The following is a 23,663-nucleotide window of genomic DNA, read 5'->3' on the forward strand; positions in this document are numbered from 1 at the left end:
TATGTCCATGCCACTCTCTCACTTCATCCCAGCTTACCCTTCCCCCTTCCTGTGTCCTCAAGTCCATTCTCTATGTCTGCGTCTTTATTCCTGTCCTGCCCCTAGGTTCTTCAGAGCCATTTTTTTTTTAGATTCCATATATATGTATTAGCATATGGTATTTGTTTTTCTCTTTCTGACTTACTTCACTCTGTATGACAGTCTCTAGGTCCATTCACCTCACTACAAATAACTCAGTTTTGTTTCTTTTTATGGCTGAGTAATATTCCATTGTATATATGTACCACATCTTCTTTACCCATTCATCTGTCGATGGACACTTAGGTTGCTTCCATGTCTTGGCTATTGTAAATAGAGCTGCAATGAACATTGTGGTACATGACTCCTTTTGAATTACAGTTTTCTCAGGGTATATGCCCAGTAGTCGGATTGCTGGGCAGTATGGTAATTCTACTTTTAGTTTTTTAAGGAACCTTCATACTGTTCTCCATAGTGGCTGTATCAACTTACATTCTCACCAACGGTGCACGAGGGTTCCCTTTTCTCCACACCCTCTCCAGCATTTACTGTTTGTAGATTTTTTGATGATGGCCATTCTGACCAGTGTGAGGTGATACCCCACTGTAGTTTTGATTTGCATTTCTCTAATGATTAGTGACGTTAAGCATCCTTTCATTCGGAGGTGACCCACCTTTAACACTGCTGAAAAAAGAGTTGTCGCAAAAATGCCTAAAGTTTTAGTGATTTAGGAGTTAAATTTGTAAGGTATACTCTTTCTGGCAGATGACGTAGAGCCCATAAGATCTGTAATAGAACCATGTTCTAGGAAAGGATTCTGCAATTTGAATTTTATGTACCTGGTTTTCTTATGCTGAGTGAGCTTCTCCATAGCCAGCATATTTCTTGTGATAATTTTCTTAAACTGTGTTGCCTGGAAGGGAGCAAGGATGGAGCAATTGGTTGAGGCATAAGAATGGGTCAGCCTGAAAAGGAAAGGCTAAGATGTGGGCTGTCTTCACTGCAGATTCCCTCAGCCTAAATTTATTCACCATTTATGTGAGTAGCATAAAAATAAAATATCAAGGGCTTCCCGGGTGGCACAGTGGTTAAGAATCCGCCTGCCAATGCAGGGGACACGGGTTCAAGCCCTGGTCCAGAAAGATCCCACATGCCATGGAGCAACTAAGCCCATGCACCACAACTACTGAGCCTGTGCTCTGGAGCCTACAAGACACAACTACTGAGCCCATATGCCACAACTACTGAAGCCCGCATGCCTAGAGCCCGTGCTCCGCAACAAGAGAAGCCACTGCAGTGAGAAGCCTGCGGACCGCGATGAGGAGTAGCCCCCACTTGCCGCAACTAGAGAGAACCCGCGCACAGCAGTGAAGACCCAACGCCGCCAAAAATAAACAAAATAATTAAAAAATTAAAATACCGGGGCTTCCCTGGTGGCACAGTGGTTGGGGGTCCGCCTGCCGATGCAGGGGACGCGGGTTCGTGCCCCGGTCCGGGGTATCCCACATGCCGTGGAGCGGCTGCGCCCATGGGCCATGGCCACTGGGCCTGCGCGTCCAGAGCCTGTGCTCTGCGGCGGGGGAGGCCACAACGGTGAGAGGCCCACGTACCGCAAAAAAAAAAAAAAAATTAAAATATCAAAAGTAAATAGAATTGGCTTCCATTTACAGAGTACCCACATGAACTCATTCTCATAAGAACCCTATGAAACGTAGATGAGGAGACTGAGAAATTAAGTATTTTTTGTAAATTCAATCAGTTAGTAAACGGCATAGATTGGATTTATTCCAGGTCTAGTAGCGCAAAGTAAAGTAACAAAAGGATGAATAAAAATTTTGTACCAGAAGTTCAACCAAGTCTTTGGGGAAGCTTAGGCAGCCATGATCTCATTTATAAGATCATTAAAATTTAGGTTCCTGGATTAATAAGGTCCCATGCCTTATTGCATGCTCTTTGAGAAACATAATGCACAGGCTCTTTGAGAAACATAATGAGGTTTAGGTACCCAAGACTGGTTTCATTTGCTTTCTCCTCCTCCTCCGGTAGACCCACCTCTGCTGAGTAGATGCCTGGTGTGAGCCATCTAACAAACAGCTCTAGTTCTAAGACCGTGTCACTTTGTGTGATATCCAGCTACTCTCCCTACCCCTTCCATCAAGACAGTTTCCTGATCAGTGCAAAATTGTGACTACATTTAACTAAGCCAGACTGTGAATGGCAATCTCAGCTTACCTTCAGATGTGATCATTATTTTATGCACTTATTTTTAGTCCTCTGTTCCTATCACTGTTGTTTTGTGTTATGCCTTATGTCTTTAACGCCTTGAAGACAAGGTTAATACTTGTTTTGTTTATTTCATTCTTAGCATAGCTTTGCATACAATTAGGAACTAAATAAATTCTTATGGTGACATTGTTTTTTTGTAAGCCAGAAGTTTATTGATTTATTTAATTTTATTTCATTTGACTATCTTAGCATTTAACTAGTGTGCTGGATTGTTTTAATTTGCAACTATACAAAAATGATTTTTTTTGTTAGAATAATTTTGCCCTAATAAAATTGGGTAATCTTAATACATAATTCTTAATTTAAAGAGATGATTTTTGATACATGATATAAAGTTCTTCTTTATGTAATTCTTGGTATATTTATATTTTCTTTATCTTTCTCATCATTATATTAGTTACATAAAAACTGTGCCATTACTCTATACATAACTGATTTGCTCTTCAGTTTTGTCACCTTCATTTTCGGTGAGAAGTGTATCTAGTAAAATGATTGATGAAAACTGAATGGTTGAACTTCGGAGCCTCATTGGACTCTGGTACATGGCAGGATTAATGCCATTTCGCATTCTATGTTTCATAAAATATTTAGAGTTCTCTGCCATTGGATTCTGGAAGTACACATTACCGGAGCATTTTCTGAGAGTTTTTATTGATTTTATGGCCCAGTAATTGCAGGTGATGTACCGGCCAAATGCATCCCGAAATGTCTTGTTGAAGAGGGTGTAGACCAGAGGATTCACCCCTGAGGAAACATAGCCTATCCACACAAATATCTCCAGGAGCATTTTGAGAGTAGTCTGGTTGCAGGAATCACATAAAACTAAAGTTATATTTGTAATAAAAAAGGGGCACCACATAAGCAAAAAGAGGAAAAACACAATCCCTAGAACCTTTGAGGCTCTCTGTTCATTGGAAATGGTATGCACTGACTTTTTTCCTACTGTGGACGTTCTTCGCATAAGTATGTTATCACTTGCATTAGGCAGGGTTTTGTCCTTGTGAGAACCGTCCAGCATTGCCACTTTTTCTGGTGTTGAGCAAGGTGTTTCATCCCTTTGGAAAACTGTGGACACAGTCAACCACATTAGGCGTTGAGGTGGCTTGTTTTTGACCAAGTAAGCTTTCTTCTGTAAAGCATGGATAGTGAGAAAGTAGGTGACAATCATGATCGCCAGAGGTGTAAAGAAGGAAGCCAGTGAGCCAAAGAGCATGAAATTGCCAAAACGATCCTTTGTCAGCCCACAAGTGATGTTGTTTGGGTTACCCACATCAGTGTCTATACCTTTAATAGGGATTGGAATGGCAATGCCTAAGGAAGAAGAAACAAGATAAATTGAGTTATTTTATGACCTTTGACTCTTAGATTAGGTCCTTTTAAAGTTTATCTTACTGACTTTACCCTATTAGTGTATTGTAATTCCTGGTACCCACAATGCAGAATCTGTCAAGCAATAAATCAATGGAAGATTTGACAAATAGAACCTAAGTAAGCAAACCTGCTGTTTTTAAAGAGATTGGTTAGTGGTTTCAGTTTTGTAATTAAAGCTTCCCTAAAACCATAGTGTATGCATGAAATAGTAGAGAATGTCTTCATTTATTCTCCATTTCTCATTATCTATTTTTGTTTGTTGATCTATTCCAAGTTAAGGAAAAGAATTCAGAAGAGAAGCTGCTTTTATCTTAATATCCAGTGTAGCTGAGCTAAAGAGACTTAAGAATACATTCATGCAATATCTTAATTCTGAGTAGATACCTATTTTATAATCTTTGAGGTTACACAGTTTCGTTTAACAGACAGTTTTATCTTTTGATATTTGTGAATGTCTTTTAACCTTTTCTTTCTGACTTCTTAGGGAAAACTCAGGGTTTATTGTTTTTTTTTTTTTCAAATGCTACTTAATAATTTGAGAGCGAGTGGATCATGAAATTTACTTGCTTTTTAAAAAATATTTATTTATTTATTTTTGGCTGTGTTGGGTCTTTGTTGCTGCATGTGGGCTTTCTCTAGTTGCAGTGAGCAGGGGCTACTCTTCATTGTGGTGCACGGGCTTCTCATTGCAGTGGCTTCTCTTGTTGCAGAGCATGGGCTCTAAGCATGCGAGCTTCAGTAGTTGTAACACTTGGGCCCAGTAGTTGTGGCTTGCGGGTTCTAGAGTGCAGGCTCAGTAGTTGTGGCACACGGGCTTAGTTGCTCTGCGTCATGTGGGATCTTCCCTGACCAGGGCTCGAACCTGAGTCCCCTGTATTGACAGGCGGATTCTTAACCACTGCGCCACCAAGGAAGCCATGAAATTTATTTTCAAGATTAAAGTTCCTCTAATAAAAATGAAAGAAATGTACCTCATGCTAATTTTATTATACTTTAAATACCATGAAGTAGGTATTTAAATATGACCTTGTTTATTAGTGAAGTAGCTTATTAGCAAGATAGCACAAGGGTTAACCCTAATCCTTTCCCTTTGAAACAGCAAATACTTTAAAATAAGTCTGAATTAATTGATCTTTAGACAACTCTAGGAAGTATCATGAAAGAATTCACTTTTATGAATCTAAAAGTACTCCTATCACCTGCATAGCCTTTTTATGGTAGCAAAGAGACCTTGACAAGAATATATTCCTCAAACCCTTTCTAATGGAGGCCACTGCTTTTTCTGCTTTTCCTCAGGTATAACACCAGAAAGAGGATTCTGTATACTTTCTTTTCTACACTAGGGGTCAGCAAACTATAGCCCAAGGGCCAAATCTGGCCTGCCTTCTGTTTTTTAAATAAAACTTTATTGGAACAGAGCCATACCCATTTGTTAATGTATTATATGTGGCTGCTTTTGTTCTGCTGCAGAGTTGAGTAGTTCTGACAGAACCATATAGCATCTGTAAGACCAAAATATTTACTGTCTTGCCCTTTATAGAAAAACTTGGCTGGCCCCACCTCTACCCTGTTACTTCCAGGTAATCATTACACTGTTCTTTCCCCACCCCAAAGCACTTCCCTTTTAAAGTCTATTTAAGCTACTTATACCACTCTATTCTCCATCCAGATCATCTACCAACCTCCAGGATATATGTCTGTCTTCCTTAATGGTTTCGGCCCCTTGCTATAGTTTTCTAACCACTGTTAACCTTGCTATCATCTTCCATGACTTCATCCCATTTATTACTCTTCTGACACCTAATTTTATATTTCTTGAACTCTTCAACTCCAGTGCACTCCTGAAGCCATCCATCCATAAGTCCACTTAAAACTACCCCATAGGGACTTCCCTAGTGCCGCAGTGGTTAAGAATCTGCCTGCCAGGGCGGGGGACACGGGGTCGAGCCCTGGTCCAGGAAGGTCCCACATGCCGTGAAGCAGCTAGGCCCGTGCACCACAACTACTGAGCCTGTGCTCTAGAGCCCATGAGCCATAACTACTGAGCCCACATGCCACAACTACTGAAGCTTGTGTGCCTAGATGCTCCACAACAAGAAAAGCCACTGCATGAGAAGTCTGCACGCCACAACGAAGAGCAGCCTCCACTCACCTCAACTAGAGAAAGCCCGTGCGCAGCAACAAAGACCCAACACAGCCAAAAATAAATAAATTTAAAAAAGAAAAAACTGGCCCATATCGAAAATCATGAACTCTGATATTTCCCTTTCTTGTCCTGCTACTCTTCATTACTTCTCTTTACAGTTATCTTGAGATCTAGTGCATCCTTCCTTCTCTTTTTTCACATTCCACTAACTCCCATCAAGGCTCAGGTTACCTTCCCAACCAGCTTGTTGGTCAATGACATTTAAGTTTTCACTAGTATTTTTTATACCTTACCCTCTTATTCTCCTTTTGCCTTACTGTTGTCAGATGTTACCTAGGATAACTGTAAATTCAGAAGAAGAAAGTGAGCTCTTTTTTTTTTTTTTTAGCACTTTGTAGAATTTAAAAACTGAACTAACCTCATTATTTGCCTTTTCTTTTACAAAGTCGCTAAATTGTCATTGGTCCTACAACACAAAGTGTGATGAAATGAAAATGGCATTGATCTTGGCCTTTGTGCTAAAAAGCTGTTAAGTCTTTAAGCCAACTGTTTAAAACCTCTAGGTTTCTTTTCTCATCTGTAAAAGGAAAAAGTAGATTTGTAAGATCCTTCTAAGCTGTAAATTTGGGTTCATCTTTTTATTCTTTTCTTCCTGTATACATATCACTTAGTATTAGTCCATCTTCCTGAATGCAAAGATTCTTTTTCGTATTTATCTTTGTATTCTTAGTACCTAACATATCATAGGTACTCTATAAATTTGATCAATTTATAAATTCAGGTCATCCAGCCTTGATTGAGGTACCAACAGGCTGTTTATTGGCTTGATTATATTTCAGTTTCAATGTTTTAATTCTCTTAAGGAGCCATTTCTCCTATTTTCCCTCTACCTTTGCCCTATTGTCTCCCCACCCCACCCCACCTCCGCCTCCAGCCTACCCCAACACACACTGTTTCCCTTTCCTTCTCCCTTATCACACTGAGCTTACCAAAAAGGTATGGGTTGTTTGACATGAACTACTTTAGTTTTCCTTCTCTCCACTCTAAATTTTGGCAGTTGTCACCCATCCATGCCTTTTCCGTAGCTTCTTTTTTAGGGGCCTCTTCTATCAATCAGCCTCTGTCCCCAAAGCTAGCCTTTTCTCTCTACTTGCAGATACCTCCATTCTGAATAGAGTTTTCCTTGACCCTAATTTCCTCCCAAGCCAGACTAGTAACAGTCCTTAGTTTTACCTCCAAATTTTTCAAAAGAGATTTGGCCTTGGTATCTTTATTCCGGGAATATAAAGGTCATTTTCAATGTCTTGCTTTCTTGATTTTTCCCCCAGCGTTCTTTTTTCTGATTAGGGAGAGAGGTCACATCTTTTTCTTGCTTTCCTTTTAGCATTTTCAGGTCTCTCTTGATTTTTTTTCTTCTTTGAATTTTTCCTTACTAGGAGAAAGTGAATCTGCTGGCAAACTGTTAATGATCATAGTAACCATTGTGAATCTGTTTGTTTTTCTGATACTAACTTACTTAAAAGATTTGAGTTATCATTTATGCTGTACTTCATGCTAAGATACTCTAATATAGCAGCTATCTTTGAGTATTAAACATGGGCACAGGGGCATAAAAACAGTTTAGAAGAAATACAGTTTCTCCCAAAAATTCTCTCTGAACATCGTTTGTGTATCTCTTAAAACTTGTAATTAAACATGTTCAAAACACTTAGACAGTAATGCCTTTAGTCTGCGTACATATTGGTTTCCAAGGTGAATATATGAACTCTGATACCTGCGTGCAAAAAGTTTGGGTTCTTTTTGTTTTTGTTTTTTTTTCCTCTTTTCCTATTTATCTTCTTAGGTGTGATTTAAGATGCATTTCATTTTTTTAAATTGTTGTTACTTTAATAAAATTTCAAGATTCTGCATGCTACCCAGACCTTAATGATCGATTGACAAATATGAAAGCTGTTTTCAGCTTTAGTCTTCCTGCATGTCAAAATCAAGCCTTGAACTTTTCTTCTTTTTCACACTTTTTGCTGATAGTGTGCTTTAGAGGCTATATGATGAATGTAATGTTGTAAGGAGCTTGTATTGGTGTAACAGTGTCTACCAGGCCTGGTAATCTCCTAGCCAAATGGAACCAAAGCCTATATACACCACCCCACACCCTGACATTCCCCACATACCTATTGAAATTAACCACACCACTGTAATCTTGATGAATGCTGTAGCTCGTGAGTTATATTGATTGGCCTGGATTGGCTTTTTGATGGCTATGTAACGATCCACTGAAATGGCGCAGAGATGCATGATGGATGCAGTAGAAAAAAGAACGTCAAGAAATAACCAGGCAGGGCATAGAACGAGTGGGAGGGGCCACATAGCCTCTGAAAGAAAGAAAAACAAAACAAAAACATATTCTCCTCAAAATGGCAACCTTTAATCTGCAGTTTCTTTTTTAAGTGATACATATTTTTAACCTTTTTCTGTATTCATCTGAAATTTTACAACTTAAGCTCCAAGGTAATGTTTGACTTCAGATAATGGAGTCAGTAATATTAAATACATTCTGTAGATGGTACCCTTTAAATACATTTTCTGTTTTGTATAATAATTACAGCTCTTTTCCTAAATCAGTTTAGCATTTTTAGCATTATTTTGACCTTTGCTCTTTTGTGTATTCCTTTTGTGATCTTTTAAAAATGTATACAGTGTTGCAACTGGAACTTAACCTTACTATTCAGATAAAATTTATTTTTAAACTGCTATTGTATTTAAAAAAAAAAAATTTACCAAATAGAGGAAGCAATATAATGTGGCAAAAAGAATATTAGCATGGCAGTCTCAGTGAGGCCTGGGATTTGGGCTCACTTCTAGCATTAACTAGCAGTATGATCCTTGTTTATAGCAAACTCTAATTTGGTGAAATAATTAAGTGGAATGACTTGAGTTTTCCTTTTGACAGAAATAGTTCTTAAATAAAGTTTGCAAAAGGAATGGCTTCAGATTATTCCAAAGAAAAATGGGTTGTTACCCTTCCAATATAGTCCATCCTTCACTCCAAGCAAGGAGTGTAATAAACAGTACAGACTTGGGTTTAAAAAGAAAATCTCATTATTAAGCATAGTACTTTATTTAACAAATTTTTATTTAAAAAGCATTTATTCTATACCTCATACAGTCTGAAACACTTTAGAAATATTAACTTTTTAAAAAAATTTCAGGTTTGGGGTATGATAGTTTTCCAATAAATTTACTTAGACGAGTATTCATACATATATGAATGTGATACATTATGCATTATACATATACTCACTACTAAATTTTGCAGTCTTAAAACAACTAAAATTTATTATAGCATTTGTCCTAGAGTATTTCAGTTAGAATCCATTTTACAAACACACACAGATTTTAGAACTTGCCATAAAAGCAAATTCCTCCTGTATAGAACAAATGTCATACGTATGAGATTATATAAACCCTTTTTATGGTTTAATTGTATGTCCACTGACATGTAAACTACTTTTCTTTTCCTGGTTTTTGCGAGTATATCTGACTTTGACAGGTATAAAATGATTGAGATAATTGAAGAGGGAACCAAGATAACTATCTCAGGATTTCAGAGCACCAAGAGACCCTTTAATTGTAAACTGTTTAAATTCAGGAAGCCTGGGTGTGGAGAACGGTTAGTATCCCAGATCAAAAAAGGACCATAATTTAGGGAAAGAGGTTTTAGATAGACTTGAATATGTCTTTTTCAAGACTCAAGTGGGATCTCAGTGAAAAATATTTGGATACTTCACAAAAAAAGGTAGGTAGCAAAAAAAAAAAAAAAAATAGGTAGCAAAAAAAAAAGGTAGGTAGCAAGGCTGACAAACACACCGTTTGGTGCCTTCTGTTTCCAGAGTTGGTATGTGGCATGCTTAATAGAAATATTAAAATATTTCTTTTTAAAACAAAATCAGTATGAATTTTTTATTGAAAAAAGATAAATGATTCCTTGGTACTTGGTTCCATGCTCAGCAGATTCTTTCAAAAGGACTTAAAGCATTAGGTGGAAGGAGTAATTCATACTTTTAAGTAAATTACTGTAATCAGACTTTTCCTACTTCACTGAATTGGGGGTGGGGATAAGAGATGATAAATTATAGTCATTGAGCTGGAAGAGACCTTAGAGATTATATCATTGATTTTGTGGATGAGTAAATTGTGGTACAATTAAGTCTTTGAATATGAGAGGGAGCATTTATTTATCAAAATTTAAATGTTAATTGAAAGTGTTCTTTAGGGCCTTGCTACTCAAGGTGTGCTCTTCAGATCAGCAAGGATCAGCATCACCTAGGAACTAGTTAGAACTGCAGGCTCTTGGGCCTCATCCCTTAGGTACTAAATCATACTGCAGTTGAAGGCAATACCCAGGTGATCTGTATGCAGATTAGTGTTTGAGAAGCACTGCTTTCTTGAAAAGGTTGTGTATTGAGTTTGCTGGCGTAGGATAGGCACTCAGAATTCCTCACAGAAACAAACTTATGGAAGACCGCTCAAAATAAACAAAGAAATAAAGTATGGCAGAGAAACTTGTGTTTAGAATGAATCTAATCAATCAGACTTTCTCCCTCTTAGCCGTAGTGTTCAGTTTTCCTGTTAACTAGTGGAAAAGGACCTTGAACAAAGGCAGCAATGTACTCTTTGACCTGAGCTTAAGCAAACTTATGGTCTAGAGTGGAAAGAATCATACATGACAGATAGTTTTGCAGTGGAAGCTACTTGAAGTGAGGCTTCATCTTCAACTATCCTGAAGTTCAGATTTAGAACTGAGTAGGAAGTAGAAAAATACTCAAGCCTAGAGCTACAACCAGAGATGTTAATCATAGTTAAGGATTTTAAAAGGCAGATAATTAATGTCTTATATCTTAGGCTTCCTTTTTTTAAATGCATGATCTCCATCATCTTTCAAAGTGGGTTGCTAATAAATTTAAACTTGCCTATTTAGCTATTCTAATTATGGATTATATTTTTTAAAATTAAGGTCTGGAAAATTCTAGTCATAAATCTAGTAGCCGTGAGCAGGAAGCCACAACAGAATTCTCATATGAAAAGTACATGTCTTTGGAATTGAACCGCCTGACCCACATACTTCTAATTGTGAGCTAAGAGGGAAAGCTCTTTAGTGCTGGTTTTAGTTAAGCCTGTGAGACCTTGTTAGCCTCCTTTTCCAACATAATGAATTTATTTTATAAACTCCAATTTTGGAACAGAAAGTGGATAGTGGATATTAAAATTAATGCAGATCATTAAAATTTTATTACTTGAGTGCTTTCTTAATTGATAATAGTAGAGATGTTGAAACGTGATAGAGAAATTTCTTTAAGAAAGAAAGAGACTGAGATTTAGAATTAAGTGGGATGGATCTTTTTGATTAACCTTTATGATTCCAAGTTTCATGAAATACTAGTGAATAGACTGTTTTTATGAAACTAGTATAAAAGTAACAGACGACTGCATTAAATAGGTATCTTTTATGCAAAGCTAAAATAATTGCCTAAAGTAGAAATCACGTGATACAATAATTTATACAAGTTAAAAACAGTTCTAGACATTCTCAGTTTATGAAAGGATTTTTTCTAGTCCAGATATTTTCATTCTAAATATTATTAATTTGATAGGCTCAAGGTCAGAACAGTTTTTTACTATTCAGAGTAACTGAAAAAGGTTAACTTGGTATGGTGAGATAGGTTAGCTATTCAAAAACTTATATGTTATTTTTATTAGGAGTTTTAATTTGATTTAAGGATTTATAATTCATTTATTTGTTATAATGTATTATGTCTAACTTATTTCCATAAGAATGTAATGTATTATTTTAAATGGAACATAAAAAGAAAGAAAGAATCTAAGGGAAATAAGTTATCAGGTACTTAAACTAAATTTATTACTGCTGGGGCTCTAAATTAGACTTTTTTTTAATAAAAGCTAATACAGAAAGGGGAAGACATTTAAATTATATAGTATTTGTTGTCCCACAAAAAGAAAGCACACAAAATTTCTCTGAAAAACAAATCCCGGGCTTCCCTGGTGGCACAGTGGTTGAGAGTCCACCTGCCGATGCAGGGGACACGGGTTTGTGCCCCGGTCCGGGAAGATCCCACATGCCGCGGAGCGGCTGGGCCCGTGAGCCACGGCCGCTGAGCCTGCGCGTCCGGAGCCTGTGCTCTGCAACGGGAGAGGCCACAACAGTGAGAGGCCCGCGTACCGCAAAATAAACAAAAACAAAAACAAATCCCATTTCCCACCTCGTTGCCCTATCCACTTCATTAAACTCAAAGAGGAATTTACTTCCAATAAGGTTTGAATAATGGCATTTCTTTGGGTGCCTAAAATAATTACAAATTGATAATTATAGGAGCAAAACAAGTCTTAGATGAGTCTTGGATCATGGACAGTTTGTTATTTATCTAAAAATATTAGTAGCACAGATATCTTGTTTAAAATGAAGACTTGTGTGCTGTACCATCATACATAAGGGGTGGTAGAACTGCCGTTCAGTTACATACGTTTCTATTTGTCTCCCAGGGAAGGTTCAGTAACTTCCTAGGCCTATGTCTAATATCTTCCTCAGAAAAGATGTCTGGCAATCATTTCAAGGATTCATGCAAGTATTGGTTAAGACCCACATATTCTGTATCATTTAATATGAAATATAACCTTAAAAAAATATTGGGTTCTGCCTTGTCCCTAGAGAAAATTCCATGGCCCTCCTGTTAGATCGAGTTATTTAAGATATAAATGTTGTCTTTGCCAAATATTATAGCTTTGGTTGATATAGTTCCTCATTTCATTTGAGAAAGCAGTGTAACAGAGGTTAAGAGTGTAAATTCTAGAATCAGTTCTCCTAGGTTCAAATTGTATCTCTGCCACTTACTTACTCCTATGTCCTCTCTTGTAAAATGGGGATGATAATAATAATACTGATTTTATAGAGTTGCTTTGAGGATTAAATGCAATAATACATGTAAAGTGTTTAGAACAATATCTGGCATAGAGAAAGCACTCAAAATGTTAGTTCTTATTACTATTATTGTTTGACGGAAACTAGCCAACTAGCCCAACCATTAAAACACTCCCACTTAGAAACAATGAGCCATATCATCAGTATAAAACCTGGTATGTTTATCTTCCTGCCTGCTGTAGCAAGAGTGCGTGCATCCAATTAAACTTAAAACTGTACTTCAAAAAAAGGGCACGAGAACATGTTTAACTGTTCAACTTTTAATTAAATTTATCATGAAAGTATGCCTTTTACTAAAGTTGAATTTTAACCATGTTATATATGTGGCAAAGAAGCATAAGTAACCTATGTGCATTGCCAAACATTGCCATGTCTTTTTGTTTGTTTTTTTGTTTTGGAAAGTAATTGACATTAATCTCTGAATCTGGCACATAAAAGATTTCCCTTTTAAGGATATAAAGACTATTTTTAAAGCCATCCCAAGAGGACTATGTTCGTGGGGTAAATAGTTCATGAATGTATTGGAGTAGGACAAATGCTAAATGGCTCTAATGTCCAAAAAGGACATAGTTTTCAAGTACACGTTTTTTTAATCTCAAATTCTTATGTTTCTATATTTATCTTCTGGAAAAGACAGACCTAGACCAGTGCTTAAATTTTTATTACAAAGCTTCTGCTTTGTTTTTGTTATGCTTGTTTTTTCGTTACATTTGAGCATATGAGGTATCCTGGGGTTAGATGTCCAATACAGTGTTTTAAGCGTTTCGAGTGATTTAATACTTATAAAAATTTTTCCTTGGTTTTTTAAAATTTCCACTTTCCGAAAAGAAGTGCCTTTAATTGCTTTGCTCCCTCATTTAAGAATTAGGTAGAGCAGCATTTCACTGCATAAATGAATAACTGATTTGTTTTTCTTTTACTGCTATACATTTATCTCATCTCTGGTGAAACTCACATCCAAACTAAATCTTATATTTAAGTATATAAACCCTTTGCATGTTGTACTGGTACTTGCCAATTATTAGTGCCTAAAACGTGCTGGGACCTACTTGACAATTTCACAAGATATTGGCAGTGGAAGATGTAGCATAACCATTTTACAGACAAGGTGATTGAACTCTGGTATGTTGTTAAGTGACTTGCATAAGCCAATACAAGAGAACCAGGATTCAAAGCCTAGGGTATCTTGCTTCAAACCCCCATCTTTCAGCCATTTTATACACCCTCTTTCAACTGTACCACAGATACTGTTTCAACTTACAGATCATGAGACATGGATTAAAACTTGTTGTAAATAAGCCACTAATGACCAATGAATGACCAAATGCTGTATTTACTCCCTTTACATTTTTAATCATTTATTTCATGAGAGAAGGCAAAGTTCAGAGACGTTCTTAAACTGTGAATAATTTTTCTTTTTTATATCGGCATACGATGTTCTGTTTTCCTTTGCGTCCTACTCAAGTATTTCTAACCTAGGCAACTTCAAGCCTTATGTTATAAGCTACTAATTTGTGATCATGATTTTTAAGAATTATAGATAAGACAGTAAAAAACTGGAAAGTAAAGGTTAAGTCCAATGCTCCCAAAGAGGAAGAAGTGACAGAAAAGTTGATGTAGCACAATTTGAAACACCATGTTTTGCCTGCCAGTCGTAATAATCTTGGAAGAAATTCAAATAATATATAATCAAATATTATACAAATTATTGGTTGAATAAAATGTCTCAGTGTAAAAGCCACTTTAAAATTTTCAGTGCTCTCCTTTTTTTCTAAAACTACATTTTATTAGAATATAAAGTTTCAGTGTTACTTTCGTTGAATTTCCGTGAGATAACTAAAATAACTTATGTCATTCATAGTGGTAATTAGTTTATGTTTACAGAGCCAGAGACACTTTTGTTTGTACAGACTTCAGAAGTTCTGAAGATTATCCCTATAATGAGAGAAAAATACACAAAATCTACTCCTGCGTTTTAAGATTATAGAAATCCTTATAAATGCATTAATTTAGAAAGTCTTAGTATTTGTTAACGCATGAAAGGCTATCAAAAAATCTTAGAATTTGAAGTCAGGTCCCCATTTATAATATGTGCAGTTCCCAATTTATGAATGCATCCTTTTGAAGCTTTTTAGAGGGCAACATGCATTTTCTCATATATTTTCTCATAGAAATAGAATAATGTTTTCAATAATGAATTAATTCAGTAATATTTTGAATAGTGGTTAAGTTCCCAGGTTAGTTTATTTTTTAAAATCTACTAACCTTTCTATATAGCTTAATTACTGATAGTAGAAGTGTTTCAGTCTATGAAAGAGTTTATTTTGTAATTAAAAATTTACATTTGAAAGAAGGAAATGAGGTTAAAAATGTAATAATTATTTCAGACATAGGAAGACATTCTACATATTTTGTGTTAAAATATGTTGGATTTTCTGCTGACTCTTATAGCTAAGAATATCTTGGGCCCCAAATATTTAAATATAAACTTAGTTTTCAGCTGCTATATACCTACTGTTTTCCTGTGGAATACATGGGATTATCACTGTTGTCTGCTTTTGTGTTTTGTTTGTCAGCTTATTTAATGCCATGAAACTTTGCCTTTTAAGGTTCCTTAACTGTTTAGTTGTTGATTTAAGTATCTACCACTGTATTTTGCAAAGACTAATAGATGTTTGATGGACTCATCGATTTTAAAGTTAAAATTCACTTCAATCTCATTTATTCAACATAACGTCAATTAAATTTTGTGGTAGTATGAGACGAGCATTTTAATATTTTTTGTACGCCTAGCAAAGCACAATTTAAAGAGTGATTTGACACATTAAATTATTGTGTGCATGGAGATAAGAGTTTGAATCAATGCCTATACAGTCTTTACCATATATGCATAAATGTTCCTGCATAATCCTCATTTATTTCTTTTAAACTTTATTCAGAATTAAGATTGTTTAGGTTCTCCTTTAGAGTAAGATTTCTTAATTATTTTCCATGGTGATGTGTAGCACTAGATTATTCAAAAGCTTGCAAATTTGTAAAAGGGAGGGTATAGGCAGGCAGTATTAATGATTAGAGAGTCTTCTAAAGCAGAAAACCTTATTCATTACTGCATGTCCTACCACAGAATTTAAAGCCTGGATAAGAGTTGATTTAGAATGGGAAGTTTTAGCCCGTCACCATGTGATTATATATGGGGGATCAAGTACTTACTTTTAGATATCTTTCTGTACTTACTTATAAAAATGTAACATTTAAACCTGAATACAATAGTTTGAATGGCAGTTTTTCTTCACCTTCTAATATATATTCTAGTTAATAAATTTTACTTCTATAACCTGAAATATTTTTATCTTCACCATATAAGCAATTCCAAGAAGCCCTATCTGCTACAAAGAATCATTTTTTCTTAAGCAATTAATGAATGGAATATCAATTAATGTCAAGCATTAAATAAGTTAAATATTCTCTTAATGCTGATTCTTAAGAGCCCTCCTAATTCATCATCAGAATTATTTGTGTTTACCCAAATTCTCTAACTAGAGATGATATGCATGAATAGGAAACTACTTATATCATTTTAATATCGTTATCTTTTTTATCAATATTATAACTAAGATTTCAGTTCTAATTATATTTTAAATTATTGTAATAACTCAGGTTTTGATCCCTTATTTTAGTAACTTAGAGGTCTGATTCCTCTAACATATATCAAGGACACAAATGGTCAGAAATCATAAAAATTAAACAGATGGATCATCTCTTGAGATGCTCTGAGCCAGACCATTCCTTCAGCAACTAAACATAGTTTTTTGTTAACAAGACACATGTGTAAGACTTGTGTTTAAGTCTTAAGTACACAAACTATAAAGAGATATAACAAGACTTTTTAGAACAATTCCAATTTAAATTGGGGTTTAGAGATTTATATTGGAATTTAGTGATTCAAAGACCTTATTATTAATAATTAACCCAGCACATTAATGGTCACAGCAGTGTCCTAGATATTGCTTTATCAAGAAAAAAAAAGTACTAGTAATGGGGTAAAGTATAGGTCTGTTCTTCACAATAATTTTTAGGTAATGTATGCAGAATATATGAATATTGCTAACTTGGATGACTTTTTAAATGATTTTGTTAGGTGGCTGAGGAGGTAATGAAATTGTTTCCAAGAAATTATTTTTTGCTCTTTAAAACTGATTATCAACCATAGAAAATGATGAAAAAGGAGGGACTGTTTACTCACTGTACCTTTAAATAGTCCAAGTCCATATTTAAAGATTAAATGAGTATCTATTTCTCTAATAGTATACCATAGTTTGGTGGTTTGATGGCAGGAACAAAATGAAATACTTACCAAACATTATTGTCAAGAGGGCAGTCGGCATCACAAACAATCCAACCAGCAAATCAGCCACTGCCAGGGACATTAGGAAATAATTGGTAGCATGCTGTAACTTCTTCTCCAGTGCAACAGCCAGAATAACGAGGATGTTTCCACCAATTGTGGGTATTATCACCATGAGTATCAGAAGAGCTGCCCAGTGCAGCTTATTTCCCTGTTCCTCAACAATCTGTTTCATTTCGTCTGGTATCGATTCTGTCTGTAATCCAGACCAGTTAGAAGAGATTAAATGGTCAAATGAGCTCTGCAAAATGTGCTCAGGAATTGTGCGTTGTTCGAATACTCTATAAGACAGAGCCATTCATGGTTTTTCTTTAATTTTTTCCGATTCCAGACAGTGGTCAGCATGGTCAGTAGCTAAGCTGGTCATCTGCATTTTTAAGCCTTTGTACCCATGCCAAATACTCAAGGCCAAAGTTGACTCCTTCCTTAAAAAAAAAATTTCAAATTCTATAAAATGAGAGCATACATACATTTGTCCATGTCTGTAGGTAAGGCCCGAGTGTTTAGTATTCTGCAGAGGTTCCGGTTTCAGAAGGCTTAGTGAAAGAAACTGATAGCTGTGAAAAAAAGACTATATTTTTGGTTTCTCTCTCTCCCTCTTTTTTTTTTCTTGTAGTGGTGGAGTCGAGTTTGAATTTGAATGCCAGAGAGTTCCCCCTAGATATAAAATATGTCAATCGCATTATTTTATTTCTTTATTTTCAAAACCCAGTTTAAAAAGTTGAATTTATTAGTAGCCCCTCCCTTCTCAATAGGTCTCTTGTGCATTTGTGACAATGCAGCCAATCCTCATAAACGTATGCCTGGTATGCTCCAATTAATGAAACGAGATATATTAATTTTTTCAGTGGTATAATAAAAACCTAGGTGTTTCCTGACCCTTGAATGTCTTTTTACCTTTACTTTAGAATATGTACAGAAGATTAGAAACATCAGAGCACCAAATAGTTCTGAATAGAACTTTTCATACACACTGGCCATCTACCTAGAAACACTCCAAGCCCCCCTAACATATAAATAAATGATTTACCAGCTAGGAATCCTTATTTGTAATTGGGTTTTGTCTGAGCAGGTTTATTTTAATACTGATATAAATGCCATTTTTGTAAAACATTTTAGAACTCCTTTAGTTTGAAAGAAGGGGAGAAAATACGTTATTACTAGAATCCAGATAATTGTCTTTACTTATTTCATCTTTCGAAGAAAGCATGTTTTTGCAACAAATATTTTCCAAATTTATCACTTTATGTTTATCGCTTTATGCCAAATTTGAACCAGTTCTTTTTTGGTTTGAAGTAGTAATTTTTTTCTTAACCTTCCCAGTTTCCGAGGGAAGGAGGGGAAGCTGAGAGGAAGATTAAATCATTTATTCATAAAATCTACAAATCCCACGTTAAAAATCTCCCCTTTAACATTTGTAAATTTTTCATTTTGGTTTTTTTAACCACTGAATAGAAATAAAAGATTATGGTAGCAGAGTTTGTGAAGAAAGTAAAAAAGAAAACTCTTTAGATCAACTCTATATTTATTTGTTAAATACTTACCTCTTGCTTGCTCTTTACTCTCCCAAGCATGTCATCTTATCTGCTCAGTAGACCAGATGCTGCTGTGACTGAAGTCCTCCTCCCATTGACTTATTCTGAGCCTCCAGCACTGGTGCTTGAAAGCAATGAAACAAATGTGTTGTATAGCTGTAAGCGTGCCAAGGAGGTTATTTCATCTTTGATACATTCATTTTTAGAGAGTAGCAGCATTCATTATAACTCATAAAATCACTAGTTAAGTATGTTAAACCAGTTCGTGACCCTTATTCAAGTTATATTCTTAAGAGCTCTCTTTAATATTGGGGGGACTATAATAAACTCTGTCATTTTAGCTTAACATAGTTCTGTTTTAGATTAACCCTAGGCTGTTTTTCCCATTTGAGAAAGAATAAGATACAATCTAGAGATACTAGAGCTTTAATTCTGTGAAGGTTCTGCCCAGTGAACCTTAGAGTGATTTCCAGAGCTCTAATTTCTACCAGTGAAACAAGATTCTTATCCAGCTTTTATGCCTTTGTTGTGGAACACAATTAATTTGCTCTGGTTACAACCTTATATAGAAGAACACAGAAAGGTTTGAATTCTACATGCTTACATAAGTTTTAGAAGAGACTTTTTCATTGCTTGCTTTTAAAAAGATGGCCTCTGGATTTGGGAGTTGGTTCATTGGCAGTTTTTTTTTTTTTTTTTTCACAGATACATTGGGGAAAGTATGTGATATATAATGAAAATATATTTCTGCCTTATTTCAGAAAATTAGTGTAAAAGTCTTACCAGCTGTTCTGAGTTTTCCTTAAACTGTAAGACTAGCTTAGTACTAGAACTTCAGCATTCTCAAGGTTTCCTTTTAAAAGGTCATCATAGGGGACTTCCCTGGCGGTCCAGTGGTTAAGACTCTGTGCTTCCATTGCAGGGGGGCGCGTGTTCGATCCCTAGTCAGGGAACTAGAGCCCGCATGCCATGTGGCAAAAAATAAATAAAGATCATCATAGATTGCTCATAGTTTAAAATTATTTAATTACTTCTACGTTGGCAACAGCATTTATGCCGTTTCAAAATTATATTCCTTACCTTGTGTGAAAGTTACTGGAAAATATTTTGTTCATTTCAGTTCTACTGAGCACTTCAGATTTTATTCAATATTTGTTTTATTTTAACTCAAAATTCAATATTTTAGAAAAAATATTTACTAAGAATTTTGGGTGAAAACGAATAAAATAATCCTCAAGAACAATCAGATGGATTTTAATGTGCCAGAATTTCTCTTCAGGACTATGAAAATATCTTAAAATACTGCTTTATTCTGAACCACAATTTGACCCCTGTGCTCATGCAGGCAGATAGGTATCTGCAAAACAAGTAATGTCAGATTGAAAATAGCATCATTATATTTAATGAAAAGACTTGTATGGGGGCTTCCCTGGTGGCGCAGTGGTTAAGAATCCGCCTGCCAATGCAGAGGACACGGGTTCGAGCCCTGGTCTGGGAAGATCCCACATGCCGCAGAGCAACTAGCCCCGTGAGTCACAATTACTGAGCCTGCGCGTCTGGAGCCTGTGCTCTGCAATGGGAGAGGCCACGATAGTGAGAGGCCCGCGCACTGCGATGAGGAGTGGCCCCCACTTGCCGCAATTAGGGAAAGCCCTCGCAGAGAAACGAAGAGCCAACACAGCCAAAAATAAATAAATAAATAAATAATTAAAAAAAAAAAAAAAAAAAAAGACTTGTATGAAAGAAGCCTTCATTGATTTGTGTTTACAGATAAATTTATTAAAATATTCATTGAGTATATTATTAAAATACCAAACATTATTATTTTATAATACTGTGCCAATGCCGACCCTTCTCACCCACATTCACTCACTTTCTTTTTTTTTTAATGTTTATTTATTTATTTTATTTTTGGCTGAATAGGGTCTTAGTTGCAGCACGCGGGATCTTGGTTGCAGCATGTGGGATCTTTTCGTTGTGGCACGCAGGCTCCAGAGCACGTGGGCTCTCTAGTTGTGGCTCGCATGCTCAGTAGTTGAGGCTCACGGGCTTAGTTTCCCCACGGCATGTGGGATCTTAGTTCCCCTGCCAGGGATCAAACCTGCGTCCCCTGCATTGGAAGGTAGATTCTTAACCACTGGACCACCAGGGAAGTCCCTCACTTTTTTTTTTTAAACCTTAACTAAAAGTAGTTAAAATTGGTTCTTGGAATGTTTTTATTTTATTTTTGTATTTTTAATTAGTTTAATGGCTAAAGTACATAACTAGCTAGAACAACTACTTATTTGGCAACCTTGAGTTATTAGAAGCATAGCTGATAATCGGAGAGAAAGCAAAATAATAATAATAAAAGGGTAGATGAATCTCTCAGTTGGCAAATAACTAAACCTGTGTTCTAAAACCTCATGCATATTAGGCAGAAGGCTGTCTATAAGTCCCCACTCCAAATCTTTTTGCTCTAAACACACTCACAAAAACTTCTGTCCCCCATCTTTAATGAAAACAAACATTTGCACATGGTGGTAAATCTAAATAGTACAAAAGAATATCCATTGATAAATTCACTCTTGAGATGGTTTTTTTTTGTGGTTATTGTTTTAATATTTGAGACAGTTTTAACAAACATGTTTCCCTCCCTTCTCCAGAGTAGAGTAACAGATTAAGAGGTGGACCAGCACTTTGGTAATAGCAAAGGGGGCCAATTAAAAAACAGGAATTAACAAGTGTAGGCGTGTAGGTCTACTCACAATAGAGATTTGTAGCTCTCATAACTCAGCCCTCCACAACTCTGTGGTGTAATAATTGATATCATAGTGTTGACTACCATATATTTAATAAAGGTTAAATCATCTTTATTCAGCTCTGTTTTGGATGACAGGAATACGTGAAATGCATTTTTTTTAAATTTTCATCCAAAATGACAAAAAAATATAAAAGTGTGATTCTAAATGGTAGAATGAGATTTCAAATATCTGGAAACTTTATTTGTGTAGAATATCTCATTTACCAAGAACTCCAGATAAATTAATTCTTACTAAAGTAGCTTAAAGGTCAAACTCAAACTATAATCTGACCATAACCAAAACACCTAATTGGTGCCTTTTTTTCTAAAATACTTATTTTTATCCCTGATGCCTTTTAATTTATTGAACAGATTCTGTCTTCTACTTAAAGGGACAGTCTAGTATCTTTTATACGTTTAGGAAGACAACTTAAATATCAGTCAAAGATATTTTTTATCTCAGTCATAGTATCTTTCAAACACTAACACACTAAGGAATTTTTGACAATATGTGGATTGTGTCCACTACATATTCATTCATTTGCGAAGTATTCATTGAGTTCCGTTAGCTTGTGGAGATACAGTGATGAACAAGATAAACATTTTCTGCCTTTATATCAATATAATTTATAATTTCATGAGGGGTGCAAACACATATACTGATAATTATAATATAGATATGGTACAGCTAAGACTAACTCACTTCAGCAGGGCCCTCAGTGCAGCTCAAATATTTCTTGGCTTTTTTTAAAAATTCCTTTCTTGTTCACTCTCTTTGACGAGATCAGTGAAAGAGCTAAAACTTCGCTCATTCTTCCCTGGTGACTGAATTTACTTCTTCTTATTATTTTTTCATTAATTTATTTATTTTTGGCTGTGTTGGGTCTTGGTTGCTGCGCACGGGCTTTTTCTAGTTGCGGTGAGTGGGGTCTGCTCTTCCTTGTGGTGCCCAGGCTTCTCATTACGGTGGCTTCTCTTGTTGCAGAGCACGGTCTCTAGGTGCTCGGACTTCAGTAGTTATGGCACTCAGGCTTCAATAGTTATGGCACGTGGGCTTAGTTGCTCCACGGCATGTGGGATCTTCCCAGACCAGGGCTTGAACCCATGTCCCCTGCATTGGCAGGCAGATTCTTAACCACTGCACCACCAGGGAAGTCCCTTACATCTTATTTTAATGAAAGACTTAGACCCATCTGAAAGCTCTGTCACCTTTCAACTTCTAAAAATGTCTTTCTTTTCATCCATCCTATCATTTGGGATCATGTTGTCATTCCTCTTTACCATAACTAACTTCTACTTAAATCCTTAGTCCCAACTCTTTATGGTAATTCTTTGCAATCTTGCTGAATAAAGTATCTTCTTTTTCACACATAGAATCCATGCCTTGAATATTCATTTCCTCAGCTTTAACTTCTTTCTTGCAGACATGCTCAGGTTTACAGTTAATGAAAAATAAAAACCTTTCGTTATCCCTTAAGTCTCTTTCCTTCGTCATTTGACTTCTTTAGAGAATTGCCTATCCTTTTTCCTTCTTACTACCCACCCAATCTATAACCCTTGTAATCAGATTTTTATCCCCAACATTCTATTAAAATAACTCTTAGAAAGTCACTAATTAACATCAATTGTTGATTTTGTGCAGTATTCATCACTATTGACTGAGCATTTCTCTTTAAAACTTGTATCTTTTTTTTTACTTCAAAGACACCTTATCTAAGGGGCGGGGCCATCAGCGTGAGGGCCGCTGGTCGGGACTGGGTTTGGGTCGCGTTCCGGCACTTTGGACCGCGGGATTCCGGGACCTCGAGACCCCGGAACCTCCACACCCCGGAACCATGGCACCCGGCACCCCGGTGCAGCTCCGGGCGCTGGGTGCCCGGGAGCCGTTAGGAGCGGCCTGTCACCGCTGGGCCTCAGCCCATCGCCCCAGTTCTAGGTTCTGTTCCATGAACACAGTCCGCTCCGCCGCCTGCAGGTCCCGTGTTCAGTGCGACCTGAATATACTACACAGACTGCGGTCGTGGGCTGGGTCCGTGCCCTGCAGTTTGCAAGGAACAGCTACAGCTGTCAGAAGTTCTTTTTTAAAGCTCCCATTTCATTTTGCACCCAACGTAGGCAGTACCTGC

The 23,663-nt window shown here is 36.3% G+C and overlaps 2 protein-coding genes across 3 annotated transcripts in view; one reads left to right on the top strand and one right to left on the bottom strand.

Moving 5' to 3' along the window:
• Positions 1 to 23,663, top strand: part of PSMD1 (proteasome 26S subunit, non-ATPase 1) — a 105,857-nt gene that overhangs the window by 32,370 nt on the left and 49,824 nt on the right. The window lies entirely within an intron of this gene.
• HTR2B (5-hydroxytryptamine receptor 2B) lies at positions 2,686 to 17,702 on the bottom strand. Its single transcript, XM_065880622.1, has 3 exons — positions 17,170 to 17,702; positions 7,993 to 8,193; positions 2,686 to 3,615 (listed from the first exon to the last, which is right to left on the bottom strand). Exons 1-3 carry the CDS (start codon positions 17,516 to 17,518, stop codon positions 2,726 to 2,728), a joined length of 1,440 nt encoding a protein of 479 aa, XP_065736694.1. The 5' UTR covers positions 17,519 to 17,702; the 3' UTR covers positions 2,686 to 2,725.

This window comes from Phocoena phocoena, chromosome 7 (genome assembly GCF_963924675.1).
Source record: "Phocoena phocoena chromosome 7, mPhoPho1.1, whole genome shotgun sequence".
NCBI classification, from domain to species: domain Eukaryota; kingdom Metazoa; phylum Chordata; class Mammalia; order Artiodactyla; family Phocoenidae; genus Phocoena; species Phocoena phocoena.